Consider the following 17,154-nt stretch of genomic DNA (forward strand, 5'->3'; position numbering starts at 1 on the left):
CCACAGAAGGGCCAGGAACACTAACCATCGGGTGGAGGGGGCTCGGAGGGGCCTGTGCTGAGTCTGACGGTCTGGCGGTGGCGCCCAGGTGGGAGGGGGTGAGGGCTCCCTGCGGGCAAGGTGGCCTGTAGGCACGGGTGACCCAGTGCCTTCCCTCCCTCTCTCTCCCCCCGACCTCAGCAGACCCTCTCTAGTTCTTTCAGGAACCGGCCCTCTCCATGGCTGTCACCCATGTGGCCTGCCTTCTCCGCCACAGGGTTCCAATGAGACACTTCATCCCCTGGACACTGGCCAACGGTGGGCATGTCCCCCAGGAAGATTAATAACCAGGAGAACAGCCCCCTCCTCTGGTATCTTGAGCACCAAGAATAAGGGCTTTGAGGGCCATCTTGGTCTCCACAAAGGAAGGCTGCCCGTTCAGGTGTTCTCCATCCCAGCCCGGATGGGTGGCCCACTCAGGTGCAGTCCAGCCCAGCCCAGGTAAACAGGAGCTCAGCTGGCCAAGGCAGAACAGGGCCTGAGGCCCCAGCACAGAGGCCTGGTGGGTGGGTGGCTCTCCCAGGGGCCCAGATAGCTGGGAGCCCAGGCGGAGGGGGGCAGAGGTGGGTCCCGAGCTGTAGGAAGCAACTCGTCAAGGTCGGGTGGAAAGCAAGGCTCCCTTTCCAAATCCAAAGTCCCAGCATGCTCCTACTGATGGAGTGCCCGTCGGGGTGCCCACTGCTTCCAGAACATTCTCTGCTCTGCTGCTCTGGCCCAGAGCCCGAGGGGACACCTCTGGTGAAACGCATTTGGCTTCAGAGGCAACAATTTGACTTTCCAGAGGTAAAGTGTCTTCCGTTTGAGGGCCTGGGTGAACCGTCTCAAATTCATCATCTCTGCGGTAACTGGCAGGGAACGTGCACTTATGTGAAAGACCGCCGGTCGCCCACAGCAGTTCTACTTTTATGGAATAATCATTTGAAGTTCCTTTCCCACGACCTGAGGGAGCACACTTTTCTAATTACAAGAGATAATTTGGAAGACGCAGTGGCGAGATGTCTCTATCCGAGCGCGGGTGGGAGACCCTATTCACGCGGGGGGAAGGGGACTGACTCTGGGTTGGAAGGCAGGACAGCAGGAAGGTGCAACTGAGGAGATGACTCAGGAGCCGAGGGGAGGAGTTTGGAGCCCGTTTCCCAGACGCTTTCTCTTGTTGTGCCCCGAGAAAAGTGACAATGGCATTTCATGATAAATAGGGACTGTCGTTTGGCATGTGTCATAGGGCAATAGGGAGGGGTGGGGACTGCGGTGAGTGGGTGCACACGTCCGACCTGCGGGGACCACTGCTCCGGATCTAACAGGTCCAAAGCCACCAGCTCTTCTAGACTTTCGAGAGAAAGCAGCAGTACAGATTCATCTCTCTACATATCAGCAACTCATTCATATTTTGGAAAAAAATCTCATAAGTTAACAAATAGGGTCTCTATCTGTTAGTTAGCCAGGACCAGTGTGGTGGGCTAAGTAATAGCTCCCAAAGATACCAGGTTCTAATCCCCAGAACCTGTGGACACGTTGCCTTAAATGGTAAACAGGACTTTGCAGGTGGGATTAAGTTAAGACCCCTGAGATGGGCAGAGGTGGGTGACCCAGGAGGGCCCTAAACGTCATCGCAAGTGTCCCTGAATGGAGAGGGTTGGGGGAGGTTTGACAGAGACAGAGAGGGAGGCCTGTGACATGGAGGCTCAGCGGGCAGCGAAGGCGGGAAGGATCCTCCCCCGGAGGCTTCGGAGAGTGTGGCTCTGCCCACACCCCGACCGTAGCCCAGGGAAACCCATTTTGGGCTCCTGACCTCCGGAACTGTGAGAGAACACATCTGCGTGGTGTTAAGTCCCCAAAACGTGGGCTGTCACCGCAGCTCCAGGAAACGAACTCGACAGACAGATCTGCTGCAACAGCAGGGGAAGCTAACGTCCTGGGCGGTTCCTCTCTCGCTCCTCTGCCCTGGGGCCCTGATGTCCCCAGGATGTGGCAGGGAACCAGGCAGAGCGCTTGCTGGAGACCTGCCCGCCAAGGTGGGGAGGCCCCCAGAGCTGGGGTCTTGGGATGGTCTGCTCTCACCAGCCCTTGCCAGTAGCCCTGGGCTGGGCAGTCGAAGCCCTTTCATCTGCCGTCAGCACACGTGAGCCGTGGCGCCCCAGGGATGGCGGGAGCACAGACTGTCAGACCCAAAGGTTTGGGGGGTGGAGAGGCGGAAGGCATCTGCTGAGGGGCCACATGAGCTGGTGGAGTCCAGGCGCCCGGGTACACTGGCCCAGGAGTCCAGGTGCTCTGGAGATGAGCCCTGGCCCGGGGATTCTCCAGCTGCTGGGCACCTCAGAACCTCAGGGCAGCCGGCTAGAGTGAAGGTGCCTGGGTTCTGAGGTGCCCGGCAGCTGGACACGCCTCGGGACCCTCGGGCGCTGACCCTCAGCTAATGCGGACGGTCCGGACCCTGCAGAGGACCAGCCAACAGGAGGAACCAGCGGGGCTAGAGCGGGGATGAAGCCCCAGAGGTGCTGCTGTGGGTCCTGGTGTTTTCCCCACGTGGTGCTCTTGGAAATCAGCCCATGCAGGTTTCACGTGGAAGCCTGACTCCAGCTCTTTGGAAGGATCTGGCGTGCTGGCCGCAGGGGCCTGCTTCTCCACAGGGCAGCGATGGGCTCCACCCCCGCCCCAGGCAGGGCCTCTGCTCTCTCGCCGTCCCTGCAGGTTTTGCACGGTGCCCTGGAGGTCGAGAGGTTGTGCCCCTGGTTTAGATGGTTGGAGAGGGGTGCTGGGTTGAATGGTGGCCCCCTAAGGCGCTGTCCAGCAGAAACCTGTGAAAGTAGCCTTATTTGGGAAAAGGGTCTTTGCAGATGTAACTAAGGTAAGGACTTTGGATGAAACCATCTGGATGAGGGTGGGTCTTAAATGCAACGACCTGCGTCCTTACGATTTAGAGAGACACTTACAGAAGGAGACGCCACACGATGAGGGAGAGAGAGGTTGGAATTAGGCGTCTACAAGCCAAGGACTGCCGAGGATTGCCCGGGGCACGAGAAGCTGGGGAGAGGCCTGGAACAGACGTCCTCAGAGCCTCCAGGAGGGATCAGCCTGCCAACACTTTGATTTCACACTTCCGGCCTCCAGGACTGTGAAAGAAGAAATTCCTGTTGTTTAAAGCTACCCTGTTTGTGGTCATTTGTTACAGCGGCCCCAGGAAGCTCATAGGAGAGGGAAGGAGGAGGGGGAGGGGGAGAGGGAGGGGTGGGTAGGAGGGGAAGGGTCAGCTGCACACCCTGTGGTTGCTCGGCCAGCATCTATTCTCTCCATCCTTTTTATTAGTAGAACCTCAAGTTGTTTTGGAGAGAAATGCCTTCAGCTAAAAGGCTCGCCTCCCTGGGCTGACCTCGCAGCTAGGAGTGGCATGTGACCAAAATCTGGTCAATAAAATTTAAATGGCATTCGCTGGGTGGAATTTCTGGGAAATGTGTCTAAAAGGGGCAGAGACTCAGCTGGTATATGTGGGGTCTGTTTTTGGTTTTTGCCTTTTATCTACAGCCCTTCCCCCTTTCTCCTACCTGGAACTAGGACTCAATGTCTGGGGCTGGAGCAGCCGTCGTGTGACCATGAGGTGGAATGCCACACGAGAGGAAGGGGGGAGCTGCGATTCAAATGGGGTTGGGCTCTTGAGGACATCTACCAGCCTCGGGATTTCATGTTCACAAGAAAAACAAAGCACAGTGCAGTTAGGTCATGTCAGTTGGGGTTTTGTCAGGACTCTGAATTCTTCACCCAGAGAGGCAAGGGGGTTCAAGTTAGGAATAAGAGGACACTGCAACAAGAAAGGCCAAGCCGCCTCCCCCAGCCAGTGGCCTCCCACCCAAGGAGGACTTGGCTGCCCACCCTGAGCCGACAGCCTTCCCGGGACGTGGATGGAGCCGCCAGCTCCCGAGGACCACCCCCCGGAACATCCTCTCCCCAGAAGAGTCATTTCACACTTGGCCAACCCACTCCTTCCAGCACAGAAACCTGGGCTACGTGGGCGACTGCAATTTTTCAACTTGGAAGGAAGCGTGGCTTTCAAGCTTCCAGCTTCTCTTTGAATCACTGATTTCCATCTGTCATAGCGACTTAAGCCAATATTCTGAGAGAGGAAACAGCCCAAATGGAGAGGCTGCCGGTCACAAGATAATCTGAGAGGAAGAAGCAGAATGAAGACACCTTTGGGAACCAGGTTGGACAGGCCCGTGAGGTACGGCCTCGGTGTTGGGACACCCCTGGGGACACACGGCCGCTGGCGGCCTGGAGAAGGGGACTCCGTCAGCAGAGTCCCCATAGGGACAGGACAGGCCAGTCGGACTGACCCGCCGCCCTAAAACCACTAAGATTTAAAACAAAGTAACAAAATCAATTGTGAAAAAGCACTAAGTATCTGACAAGACAGGAAGAAATTACTGGGATGAGCGTGAAGAACAGTGGAGATCTGGGAGATGAATCCAGGACTTGCTTTTTCCCCGGAGGATGTTCTGAACTCTGTGGACTTGGGGGCACAGGGGGAAGGAAGTCAGAGGGCCAGACGGACCCCCGTGTGGGGCATACAGCCTCTGGGAGGCCTGGGGAACGGCGCAGATACAGATCCTGCCCGTCCAGGCCTCCAATGAGGCCACAACTCCGTGTTTCCTGACGATGACCAGCACGCAGCAAACACACCAGGACACTCGAGAGAACAGAGACAGGCTTCAGACGGGCACTGCCGGGTTGTGGGTCCTCACGCTGCCCTCGGATCGAAGAGGCCCTCAGTCCCCTCTCCTAACATCACCCAGCAAGCGGGACTCCACAGTGCGCAGTGGAGAAATCCCCCGTCACCTGCCCGTCACCTGCCCGTCACCTGCCGGGCTCTAGGTGGTGTCCTTCCAGTGCCCGTGACCTTGGGGTTGGGGGGATGAGGGGTGGCAACGGTGGCCCCGGCTTCCCTCTTTTCTTCCCCTATGAGAACTTAGGCTGATTTAACGTGCCTGATTACTAATTTTGATGATTACAAAGAGGAGATTAAAGCGAGAGCCCCTGGTTCGCCTTCGAAGATAATGTCCCTCCCAGCTTCAGTTTTAGCCACTCTCTCCAAACACAACGGCTAATTTCATTACAGACAGGTCTTTTAAGATTCCCTGGGGACCCAAACCAATAACATATTGTCAATAGTGGGAAGACGGACTGCCCTTCTGAAACTATGAAGCCATGAATATTTTGCAGGACGTGGCAATACCTGTAAAATATATTCTCACTGAGACTAATCTGGTATTTGATAAATCTTCATACATAATACTCCTGTTCAACTAATATGAATATTTATGGGGCCAAAGCCTGGGAGATAAGGGATGACTGGAAACATCTGGCGAAATGTGTTTCCTAGCTCCTTCACTTTGTAAAGCACATGGGCCGTGGAATGTCCCTCGGCCAGCTCTTGGGCCAACCTGCCCCAAATTTGGGCCTGATCACTGCTGGGGAGTGGGTACGGGGGACATTTGGGCGTCCTGTCCCTTCAGCGGTGACCTGGCTCTGAGCGAAGCTGCCCAAGGATGTCAGGGTGGCTGGGGCCCGACCTTCCCCACGCCCACCGCATCGAGCTCCGGTCCCGACGGCAGAATCTCCCGGGAAATGCTTGTCCCGTAGGCCAGCCCCGCTCTGGGGGTCACAGGCAGGAGGAGACCTCAGAACCCACACTCAGGTCCCCAGGGAGCCGAGAGTCTGGGCAGCCCAGAGAGTGAGGCTGGCTCTGTGCCCCTAGCCCCACTGGACAGGTACAGAGGGCCCGGCCCCACCCTGGGCCTAGCTGCTGACATCCTGGGGCAGGGGCTGCCCGCCTTACTCAGGCCAGAGCCCCAGGACCTTGTGCATCGTAGGTGCGAATGAATGAATGAATGAAGGCACATATGCATGAATGAAGGGGCCACTGCTGGGCGCCCACCGAAGGAAACGGAACTGGAGCCAGGGGTGTTGCCCCCACGCTCCGTCTGCAGAGAGTGTCCTTCCAGATAAAGAATGACGGACGAGCGTAAGAGCTCACGCTGACCCTGAGGATGCAGAGCGCCCCACGGCGTGGGACCCCCAGCTCAGTCAGCTTGGGCTTCGTAACAGCACCACTGACAGGGGGCCTAACAGCAGACATCTGTTTCTCACGGTTCTGGAGGCTGGAAGTCCAGATGAAGACAGTGATTTGGTTCCTGATGAGAACCCTCTCCCTGCCCTGCGGATGGCGGCCCCCCTGCTACATCCTCAGGGGTCCCTTCCTCGGCGTGTGCACGCAGAGAGAATGAGATCCCCGACCTCCTCTCCTTACGAGGCCACTAATCCCATCATGGGGGCCACGCTTATGACCTCACCTCCCCCAACCACATCCTAGAGGCCCCACCTCCTGACACCAGCCCACTGGGATTAGGGCTCCAACGTAGGAATCTGGGGGACACAGACATTTAGTCCATTGCACTCCACCACTGGCCCCCCAAATTCATATCCTTCTCTCACGCAAAATACACTCAGTCCTTCCCAACACCCCCAAAAGCCTTAATCCACGCTGGCGTCAACTAGGCAGTCTCAGCTCAAGGGCTTCTCTAAATGTGTATCAGCCACTCACGTCCCCTCAGACCTGAGCCCCTGGACAGCTGTGGCGCCGGGCTCTCCAGGACCCAGAGCCGGGCCAGGGCCGAGTCCGACGTCTCGTTTTGCTCCTGGTCTAACCCCCCCTCCCCCCCAAATCAAGCTGGAATGTGTTTGAGTTGGAGGCTGGAGTGAAGCCACCAAGATTCAAACCCCACCTTCACCCACGTCCTAACTTCAGGCGAGACGCTCAGCCTTCGTGTGCCTCCCTCGGGGTGAAGGGGGCAGAGCCCCCATCCCAGGGCTGCTGTGGGGCTGGACGAGGTGGCGCGCGTGACACTCAGCACGACGGGTGCTCAGGTCGTTTGTCCTCCTGGCGACACACGGTCCAATGGCTCCCCGCCGTTTGGGTTTCTCTCCCCCACGTTTAGCATCCCAGCCACTCCCACCAAGACAGGAGAGTCATGGGCCCACCGTCAAGTGCCTTTGAGAAGACCCAAGGGCAGAGCGGCACAGGCGCAGCCAGGCGTGGGCAGGTACAGCGACCACAGGTACGCGGCGCGGGGCGGAGGCGGGAACGGAGGGCTGGCGAGGCTGCGGTAGGCAGACCAGCTCCTGCTGGGGGATGGCCTGCAGGCTCCAATCTGCAGAACCGCGGCGAGCCGGGCTGGCTGCCGAGTCAGGACAGATCAGACCGGCAGTGGCTGTCCCCGACCCACCCTCAGAATCGCCCTCGACGGCTCCAAGTTCACTGAACACAGCTCTGTGGCCTCCTGGCTCCTCGCTAGCGCTGGGATGAAGTGAGACCAGGAAGAGGGCTGGGGACCTGTGGTACCCACCGGCCCGAGGGATTCCCTCTAATCCCCAGAGGCCGCTCCAGCCGCAGGGCCCCAGGTCGGGGGCAGAGTCCTGGGCCCGGAAGAGCTGCCTTTCCGGAGGGAGGTGGGGTGCAGCGTGAAGACACCTGCCCTAAGTGGCGCTGACTGAGGACCAGCAGGTCCCTGCTTCTTGGGTCCTTCTGACCCCACAGGCCACCAGGTCAGTAACAGAGATGCTAGCCCTTCCAGCAGTGGAGGGACCTTGGAGGCGAGGAGGTGAAGGCCTAGAGCTTAGCAGTTGACTTCCGCGGGTCTCAGAGCCACATGAATTTTCTCTGGGTAGCTCTCTGGACACACTCGCTCCCAGCTGCCAGGAGTCTGCTCTGACATCTGCAGCCCCGGAGGGAGCACGTGCCTCACAGCCCTGTTCGCGGGGGCAGCAAGGGCTTCCTGCAGCCCCAGGCAGTGCCCAGCGCCCTTTGACTGTGCCACAGGGCGGGGCCGCCCTTACACCAGGGCCACGCCGGATACGAGGCTGTCTTCCTCACACCTGCGCCAGGCCAGCTGTTCATCTCCACAAGGGCGCACAGGGCCCCCGCCTTCCTGGCCCTCTGTCCTCCTCCAGCCATGCCAGATGCCCGTCCCCCTTCCTCACTGCTTGGCTTTGCACCCTCTATGGGGTCTCCTCCCATATTCATTCATCCATAATCCATCCACCTCCCCACCCATCCCCCTGTCTACTCAAACATCCTCCCACCCTCCCTCCCTCCCCCCAACCATAAATCCATCCACCCGTCCAGTGGACATTTATTGAGAAACTCTTATGTCGGGCGCCATGCTAGCCATCTGTCCCAATTCCGCCTCATTTCAATTCTTTTCCTTCCACTGTCTTTGCTCACGTTTCTGAGGACCTGTTATGTGTCAGGCACTTTCACACGCATCATCTTGTCTAATCGCCTCAAGATCCTTTCATGGGGCTTCCCTGGTGGCGCAGTGGGTGAGAGTCCGCCTGCCGATGCAGGGGACGCGGGTTCATGCCCCGGTCCGGGAGGATCCCACATGCCGCGGAGCGGCTGGGCCCGTGAGCCATGGCCGCTGAGCCTGCGCGTCCGGAGCCTGTGCTCCGCAACGGGAGAGGCCGCAACAGTGAGAGGCCCGTGTACCGCAAAAAAAAAAAAAAAAAAATCCTTTCATGGAAGGATGATCACCCTCCCCATTTCACAGATGGGAAAACCGTGGCTCAGCGAGGGGAACTGACCTGCCACGGTCTCCCAGTTGGGGTTTGGGTCATCTATCCAACTCCAGTGTGCAGCTCCAAACTCCTCTCCTTCCAGGAAGCCCTCCTGACCTTCAACACAGCCCATCAACACCGTGCTTTCTTGTCACTCACACTCACTGCCTTAGAGAACAGAGAATGCCAGGCAGTTGCCTCCCCCCTACCTGGCTGTAAACTCTCAGAGGAAGGCACCCAGGCTCTGAGCTGTGGGCACCCCGTCCTGTGCTCTGCAAGCAGCCAGCGTTGGTTCTGTGAATAAAGTGTGAACTGGATGAAACCACCTCCCTGATCCCCACTCCCCAACTTCCCGTGGATGCCTGGGGGCCATGCGTTTTTCTGCAGGGGTGGGGCTGCATCAGAAAGGGACCCACAGGGCTGGCGGAGTCGGTGGGGGGAAGGTCAGGGGACTGTGGACAAGCGGAAAAGAGAGCTGGAGCTCAGCCAAGTCAGCTGAGCGAGACCCACGCGCCAGGCATCGCCCAAGAGCTCACGTGCTTCCCTCACTTACTTCTCACGGTGACACCGGGAGATAATTAGTATTTCATCCCATTTTACAGGTGAAGAAACTGAGAGCGAGGCCGTGAAGGAAGCTGCCCGAGGCTGCAGGGAGCAGGGCTGCTTACCCAGGTGGTCTGGCTCTGCAGCAACATTTCAGCTGCAAAGCTCTGCCCCACCAAGGAAGATAAGATTTCCTCCTTCCCTGCGTCCACTGCTAAGAGCTCAAGCACATGGAATATTAACACATTTTCCACAGTCCGCTCACATGGTGTGAACATAGTCCCTTGCATAACCCAGGCACTTTCTGTTACTTTTTTCTCTGAAATGAAATCGAGGCTTGCTGGGTCTCAGATGCAGGTTGCACCCAGAGCTGGCTTTGCCTGGACTACATCCTGTTAAAAGGACAAGCAGTCCTTTTCGCTGTAGCCGGAGGCATAAGCCCTCACCACCGAGCTGACCGGGCTGATGTCTTTCCCAGTCCATCCCCAGGGAGGCGGTCCAGGGCAGTGACCCTGGCGCCAGTGTGCTGGGGTCCAAATCCCAGCACTACCGTCCCCCCTGGGACGTCAGCCCCGAGAGGCAGGAACCCGTGGCTCAGTCACTCCTGACTCGGCATCAGGGACACGTGAGGAGTGCACAACACACGGATGAAAGAGCTTTTCCATCATTCCAGAGAGGGAGAGCTTCCGCCTGCAGGGGAGTCTCCGAGGACCCCTCTCGCCGTGAATCGGCCTTGCCCCTCCCTCCTTTGACACCTGGCCAGCCTCCCTTCAAGGGTACCTGTGCTTTTTGAGAGCAGAACAGAGAAGCTGACCAAACTGTTCCAAGACCTGGATCCCATCTGGGAATGTCCTCAGTGGGACATCGGATATGGTAATGGATAGAGACATTTTTTTGTCGAGTTTCCAGCCAACGAAGGATAAGCTGTCCTTTCAGAATACGGTGCCGAAACTTTGAAATATGCAGATTGCTGAGCTGAATTGTAAATGCAATCACTTAGCCCCAGCACACTCCCGAGGCGGGGATCACCGCCTGCATGAATTATTCCTAGAAGCGCTGGCCCACTGGATCTGCAGACAGAAGTCTGCGGATAGAGCCAGCCCGGGTGAGGTCCGCTCCTCCCGAGGGAATTACGTGAGGGGTGTTTATCTCAGGGTGAAGCACCCCTGCCTCTCGTCCCCTGAAAATGCCGAGGCCCAGGTCTGCACAGCGCTAACCTCTGTGACCGGAAGTGGCCTCGGTTGTTCTGACTCACCAGTGGTCAGTTGGGGTCAGAGCCAGACCAGCAGGCAGAGGATCACAGGCAAAGAAGAGGGAAAAAAGCAAAACCGACGCGCTCTTAATCTTCTCAGGGTGAGTGAAATGTAATTGCAGGCAGCTCCGGCGGAGGAGAAGGGAAAAGGCGATTCTCGTCAAACACCCCGCCGGCCGAGGCTGTGGGAGGCCTGGGCTCCGGTTGGGAGCACCGAGTATTTTCTCACTTTCTGTAGTAAATCGACAACAGTGGGGGAGATGTGAGACGGATGCAGGGGGATAAGGCCACTCAATTAATGGCCCGGAGGGGGGGAAGGGCCAGCCAGTTAAATGCTGCCACTTTGAAGCAAGACCTGCCAGGACCTGTGATTAAACCCCGAACAGACGGCAGCTGTTCCTTCAGCCGCGGTGGCTCTGACTGCTGGGATGGGCGAGGCAGGACATTTTAGCTCGTTAAGCAGATTCAGGGAGGATGGAGATGGATGAATGCAAGCTGGAAAGGCCCCGGAGCCAGCGGGGAGCTACTCCTGGAATTAAAACTCACAATGAACAGGGGAAGCTTTGTGATGAAATGTGCGTGCCCTACAGGTGGAGTGTGGTCTTCAGAACGGAGCTACTCACGCACAGCAGGGGCTCGGAAACCCTCCTGAGAAGCCGGCTCTCAGGGGTGGGCGGGCCGGCACAGGAGTGCCACGGGGGGCCAGGGGTGGTCCAGTGAGGCGGCCGGCCCCCCTCTGGCCTCAAGAACCTTCCATGCGCTTCTCAGACTCCCACCCAGCCCCTTCTCCACCACGCTCTCCTGCAGGCTCCACCCAAGGGTGTCATTCATGCTTTGGTCGCGTAAATGGTGCGACGAGGCGCCTCCTCCTCCTGGTGCCACAGTCTGAGGCACCTGCTGCCCTCATGTGGCTTGTGCTCTCGTGTGACGTCTGAATCCCCGTCGCAGGTGGGGAAACCTCGGACGCCTCCCCAGATTCGGCTTCTCAGCTGTGGCATCTGCCTACCGCCGAAGCAGGCACGGGGAAGACGGCTGCACGAGGAGACACTTGCTCCCTCTGTGGCCCGAGAGTCCAAGGGGAACGCACTCTCTCCACCCTTCTGCTTCTCACCTTCCCCCGGGGGCCTCCCGGCCCCAGCTCCTACAGACTTCGATTATTAAAACTCACGGCGCTCAGACTCTTGGTAGGATTTCAGCTTCCCGATCTGAAACCTGGGCCCCGCCACAGCGGAGGCAGCCTCGGGGACACACGCCCCTTGGCAACATGACAGCCCAGCTCCGCACCCTTCCCACCCCCTTCCTCCATGCCCGCACCCCCCGTACCATCCCCTCTGCTGCTCTGATGCAGACCCGGGCTTCCCAAAGTGTGGGGTCGGAACCCTGGCAGGACCGGCACGCAGGATAGGATCGTTGGCAGAAAATGAACGCGGTGTTAAGCAGCATCGACTCGCGCCGTGCGACTTATCGCCTTTTAAAGTCTGTCTCGATCTCCCGATTTCTTCGAGGAGAAAGTCTTGGTTTCATGCCAATATATCCCTCATACGCGAGACTCTCCCTTTTAACAAGGAGAGGGCAGGCCTCTGGCTCAGCGCCTCTGGTGACAGCTGGGTCACGCTGGAGGTAAAGGGCGTGATTTTGTTTTCATCGCATTCATTCACGCAGTCCCCTCCTGCTTATGGGTACAGTGGTGATTTGCAAGTGTCTTTTCAAATAAATTTATTCTAAACAAAAACAATTGTTTAGAGAAAGATCCGCTCACTCGCTCATCCAACAGATATTTATGGGGCGCTAACTATAGGCAGGGTGCCTCCCTAGACCCTGGGCATGTAGAGTTGTGAATAAAACAGACAAAAATTCCCGCCCTGAGATGAATAGCAGAACAGGTGTTGTGCACAAGTCTGGTAAAACAGTACCAGTCTTACGTGAATGTGTCTAGTTTGAGAGACAGCAGGGCCAGCAAGTACCTCTTCCCAGTGGAGGGGAAGTGACGTTGGCAGGGCTGGCGGGAGGGGACCTGCACCTGAGATGTCCAAGGCCGTTGCCCGGTAGAGCACAATTGGACCTTCTGTTATTTTAACTTGAACTTTTAATAAGTGCAGAAATGTAGATAATTCTGAAGCAATTATGCTTTTAGCAGCTGCCATCACTAACTTTCTAAACAACCTGGGGCAAGTCCTGCTGTCTCACTGGCCCTCAGCTTTTCCATCTGTACAATGGGCCCATGGCGTTGACTTCTAACTGTAATGGCTTTGACCTCTGACTGTAAAGCACTTGAGCTGGGGTGGGTCTGGTTAGAGGGAATTAACGCACATGTGTCTGAATTTTTAAAACCAACCAGCCAACCCAAATGGAAACCCTCCCATCCCATCCCCAGCTTGAATTCAGCCTCTGCTCCTAAGGGGTCATAAGAAGGCAGAAGGGCTTGAACATACGATCAACTGAATGGGACTCTCTTTCCCTTCTCACTGAGCTTAGAGGTTCTCCAATTCCACTTTGGAAAGACTCGCTGTGCCAGGTGCAGGCAACGGAACCAGGGATGCTGCATTTTATGTGCAATTTAAGATATTCAGAAGGATGATTTTTGTCTATAAACGTTTTTTCTTGCCTTGAGCACTGAATTTAGAAGCAAACTCTCGTGTACATACAGGATGTGACTACACTGCATTTCCTTAAAGAATATTTTCCCCCGGGTCCTGTGAATTGGAATCTACACACACCGCTTAATAAGCCTTTGCTGAGGTCGACAAGACATCTCGAGTAAAGGTCACTGGACCGGCTAAAGAAACGGTGTGGGGAGAGCTGGGGAGAATACCCTGCCTCTGGGCCCTGCTCCCGGGGACAGCCTTTCCTTCCCACCAGCTCCTTCAAGCCAGGAGAGGTATTTCTAGAAAGCAGTCAAAGCAAAGGGAATATAAGCAATAAATCAATTTTGTTTGGGTTTCTCCCTCTCCTTTCTAAACTCTGCTGAATTAGTGTCGAGTAGAAACTCCAGGAATCCATTTCATATTTCTTGGATCTAAAACACAACAGACAGCAAAGGGCAGCGGCTGCAAAGGGCAGCTGCAAAGGGCAGCGGCTCGCCTCTTCCAGGAAGCATTCTCCTTGCCGCGCTTCAACACCCTTAACACGGGAGTCAGTGCCGGTTTGAAGGCGTGAGCACTGCTCTCGCATAGCTTCCTGTGGACCAAGGCCAGCCCCACGCCTGCACTGTCCTATCCTTAGCAACCGACCTGGGGTGAGGGCTAGATTGGGGCTCTCTTGTCATTTCCAGGAACAAATACTGAATGACCCCTGGGTAAGATGCTATGCTAGGCACATGGCCTAAGAGAGGGATGCAAGACGGATTCATCAAAGAGAGTGGGGTTGGGGGGAGTGGACAGAGGGACAGAACAGTTGGAGGAAGGGGTGGGTAAAGAAAGGAGAAGGAGGGCTTCCCTGGTGGCGCAGTGGTTGAGAGTCCGCCTGACGATGCAGGAGACACGGGTTCGTGTCCCGGTCCGGGAAGATCCCACGTGCCGCGGAGCGGCTGGGCCCATCAGCCATGGCCGCTGAGCCTGCGCGTCCGGAGCCTGTGCTCCGCAACGGGAGAGGCCACAACAGTGAGAGGCCCGCGTACCACAAAAAAAAAAAAGAAAAAAAGAAAGGAGAAGGAGAGAGCGACATTGATGACGAGGAAGAGACTTGCTGAAGGGAAGAGGGAGGAAAGATTTTAAAAAGAAGAAAGGAGAAAGGGTGGGAGGAGGGGGAAGAGGGAAGCGAGGGGAAGGGAGAGAGGAAGGAGGGAGAAGCCGGGAGACAGGAGAGGGAGAGGCTGGGGTGGGCCTGGGGATAACACTCCACTTTCCCGAAACCCTTCATCATCTCCCATCAGTGTCGGGAAAGTCTGTCGAAGGTCTTGGCTTTTTCTGCCTCCAAGAATCCTGGTCCCTTCTCACCCTGAAGGGTGGGGAGAATGGCTCTCGGTGCTGAGCTGGCCGTCATGATGTGACAACCCGACACGCTGCCAGTGTTTTTATAGAATCCTCTGGTTTCCCCATAAAACAGACCATAACACCCTGGCAAGTACACTTCAATAAAGCTGTGTGCTGTTACTGGGGCACGCCGCCTTCCCGGAGATGAATCACTGCCGGAATGGTCAAATGGCAGTTGAACCAAACTGTTCTGCCCTCGTGGCTTCAGCTGAGCAGGAGAGATCAGAAAAGCCACGGAGCCCACCAAAAGTACCTCCAGAGAAAAACCAGGAGTTCGGGGGTGGTGAGAAGGTGCTCGGGAAGCCAGAGGACGCTCTGCCTTCCCCGAGCAGGTGGGCACGGCTGCGGACAACTCCTGCGTCCCCGGCGTCACCCAGCCTCAGGTTCAGAGCCGCTGCTCCGAGGCCGGCTGGGCCTCCAGAAGCAAATCCTGAGATGACCCTCACGTCGGGCGGGCGCCACGCAGAACAGGCCCTGCCTGTGCAAGCTGGCTCCCAGACAGCTCCTGCCGGAGCCTGTTACTGACGCTGCCTGAGGGGTGTTGCTGGGTCTGCTGATGCAGAAACCGGAATAGCACAGGACAGGGGAGCTCGCGAGTGAGGTAAGCACTAACTTTCCTCCTTCCTCCTCGTACCTCGGCACCGGGTGAACCGACGGGGGAGAGTCGCTCTCTTCTGCTCCGCTGCATCCCCAAGTAGAAAAGTACTCCCCTCACCCTCCTTGACTCCCACTCTGACTCTCAGGGTGACCCACACCTGCTTGGGATGAAACAAGGCGCCCACCTCCAGGAGCTGGGCTTCCTGGAGAAGCTTCCAAGGACTCCAGGGTCCATGTAGGTAACTAAGACCTGCCAAGCCCCTGCTAGGCCCTGGAGTCTCTCCATCCACGAGCCACGGGCTCACGGCCTCAGACGTGGCCCACGACTCTCTGTGGAGGGAGCCCCGAGCATCCCCAGGACAGGGGGCTGAACGGGCCCAGTGGCCGGGGGTACCTTTCTCCACCAACATTGAAAGGACACCTCTGAAGGGCAGTGTCACCACCCCACCTCTCTGCACTTCCTCCCCGAGGGAGGGGAGTGAGTCCGGGCTAAGCCCCGATGCGCCACATCTCCCGGGGCACCACAGCTCTTGTCCTGGGCACCGCCTGCTCTTAACGCAGGTCCTACAACCTCTAGAAGTTCTCTCACATCCCCTCGGGGGACAAGGCGGATTCCCCTCATGTGTGCTGGGGGGAGGGGGGACGGTACGCAAGGGTCCACTGGGCGAGTGAATGCGTGAGTGGCCAAGCAGGCCAGTGCCCTCTGCCACGCGGAGCCTTCATCGCTTTTGGCCTCCTGCCTAATTCCCTGCCAAGAAACAGGAGTTCGACCCCAGCCCTAGTTGGCCATCGGGCCCCTGGGGTCCTCAGAGGTTTTAGCGGTCGTGCGCAGTGCAGCGTCCCAAGCACGGGGACGCTTCCCCCCTGCCCAGCGCCTCTGTCCCGAGCGGGGCGCTGGCTCGGCTCACCGTTCAGCTGGGTGTAGACCACCTCCTCCAGGTGGTCGAGGCGTTGCAGGATGGCCTCGCGCTCCGCCAGCGCGCCCACCGTGGCGTGCCGGCTGCGCACCCGGCGGTCGGCGCTGCGCACGATCTGCACCGGCCCCTCTGAGCGGTCCTGCAGGCGGCAGTACACCGAGAAGAGGATGATGCCCACGAACACCAGGATGTTGACCGTCAGCAAAGTTTTGATCTTCCTGGCCACCGCCATGAACGCGGCTGGAAGCTGGGGGCTGCCTCACCCGCGGGGCATCCCCGTGGGCCCGGCGGCCGCAGGAGCCTCCGTCTGGCCCGCTGCTTCGGGGACCATGAGCCAGCCCGGCTTGCCGCGGGCTGGGGGCTGCGGACCCGCTGCGCGCTCTGCCGCCTGTCCCCGGGAGCTGTCCCTTCAGTACCGCCCGCGCCGGCTCAGCACGCCCCTCCGCCTCCCGGGTTCCCCACGCGCAGGGGCTGCCCGGGGCCGCGGATGCAGGGGGCACCCGGCATCCTCTGCAAAGGGGCGCGGCCCAGTCTCGGGGGCGGCGGGGCGGGCCTCGGGGCCCGGAGAAACGACGGAGGTGCGGGCCGGCAGGCGCTCGGCTGGCGTGCGGCTCCTGCCCGCCCCGCCGCCACGGCGCCGGTGCGGAGTGACGCGGCCGCCCAGCTCATCAGCATGCAAGCGGGGCCCGCACCCTCCCCCGCAGGCCCACCCTCCCGGGACGCCCCCTCCGGGACCACCCTCCCCTCCCCTCCCCTCCCCTGCGGGGCGCAAGGTCCGGCGCGCGCTCCCGGCGCCCGAGCAGGGTGGGGCGGGGCCTCGCGCTCAGGGTACCCCGACCAAGGGCATCCGGGCGGGGGCGGGGGGGGGGCGGAGCACGCGCGCAGTCTCTCTCCACTCCCCCTCCCCAGACTTGACCGACCGAAGCGGGGTCCTGGGGAGCGCCTGGTCAAGGCGGTGTAGTCCGCGCGGATGAGCAGGGGTAGGCGGGGGCGTCTTTACGAGGAGAAGGAGGGATAGTAGGGTCAAAGCCACCTCGGTGGCTCGTCTCCCCCTTCCCTAGGCCAAACTGAATCTACTCCCGGCCTCCCTCCCCTTGCCCCTCTGTGGGGCTGAAGGCTGGGGAGAGCTGAGTCCAAGGACGGGTGGGCCGCGCTTGAGAGTCGGTGGTACCTAGGGGCACCTCCAGGCGGAACTGCGAAACCCACCAGGAGGGGGAAAAGGCGCAGACCC

The 17,154-nt window shown here is 58.6% G+C and overlaps 1 protein-coding gene across 1 annotated transcript in view; it reads right to left on the reverse strand.

Annotated features, from left to right (window-relative positions):
• The window catches only part of GALNT9 (polypeptide N-acetylgalactosaminyltransferase 9), a 90,550-nt gene extending 74,395 nt beyond the window's left edge, over positions 1 to 16,155 (reverse strand). Inside the window, exon 1 of the mRNA XM_060120860.1 lies at positions 15,915 to 16,155. Coding sequence (XP_059976843.1) covers positions 15,915 to 16,155 — 241 coding nt within the window. The remainder of the gene's footprint in view (positions 1 to 15,914) is intronic.
• Between the last annotated feature and the right edge of the window lie 999 nt (positions 16,156 to 17,154).

Source organism: Lagenorhynchus albirostris, chromosome 14 (assembly GCF_949774975.1).
Source record: "Lagenorhynchus albirostris chromosome 14, mLagAlb1.1, whole genome shotgun sequence".
NCBI lineage: Eukaryota > Metazoa > Chordata > Mammalia > Artiodactyla > Delphinidae > Lagenorhynchus > Lagenorhynchus albirostris.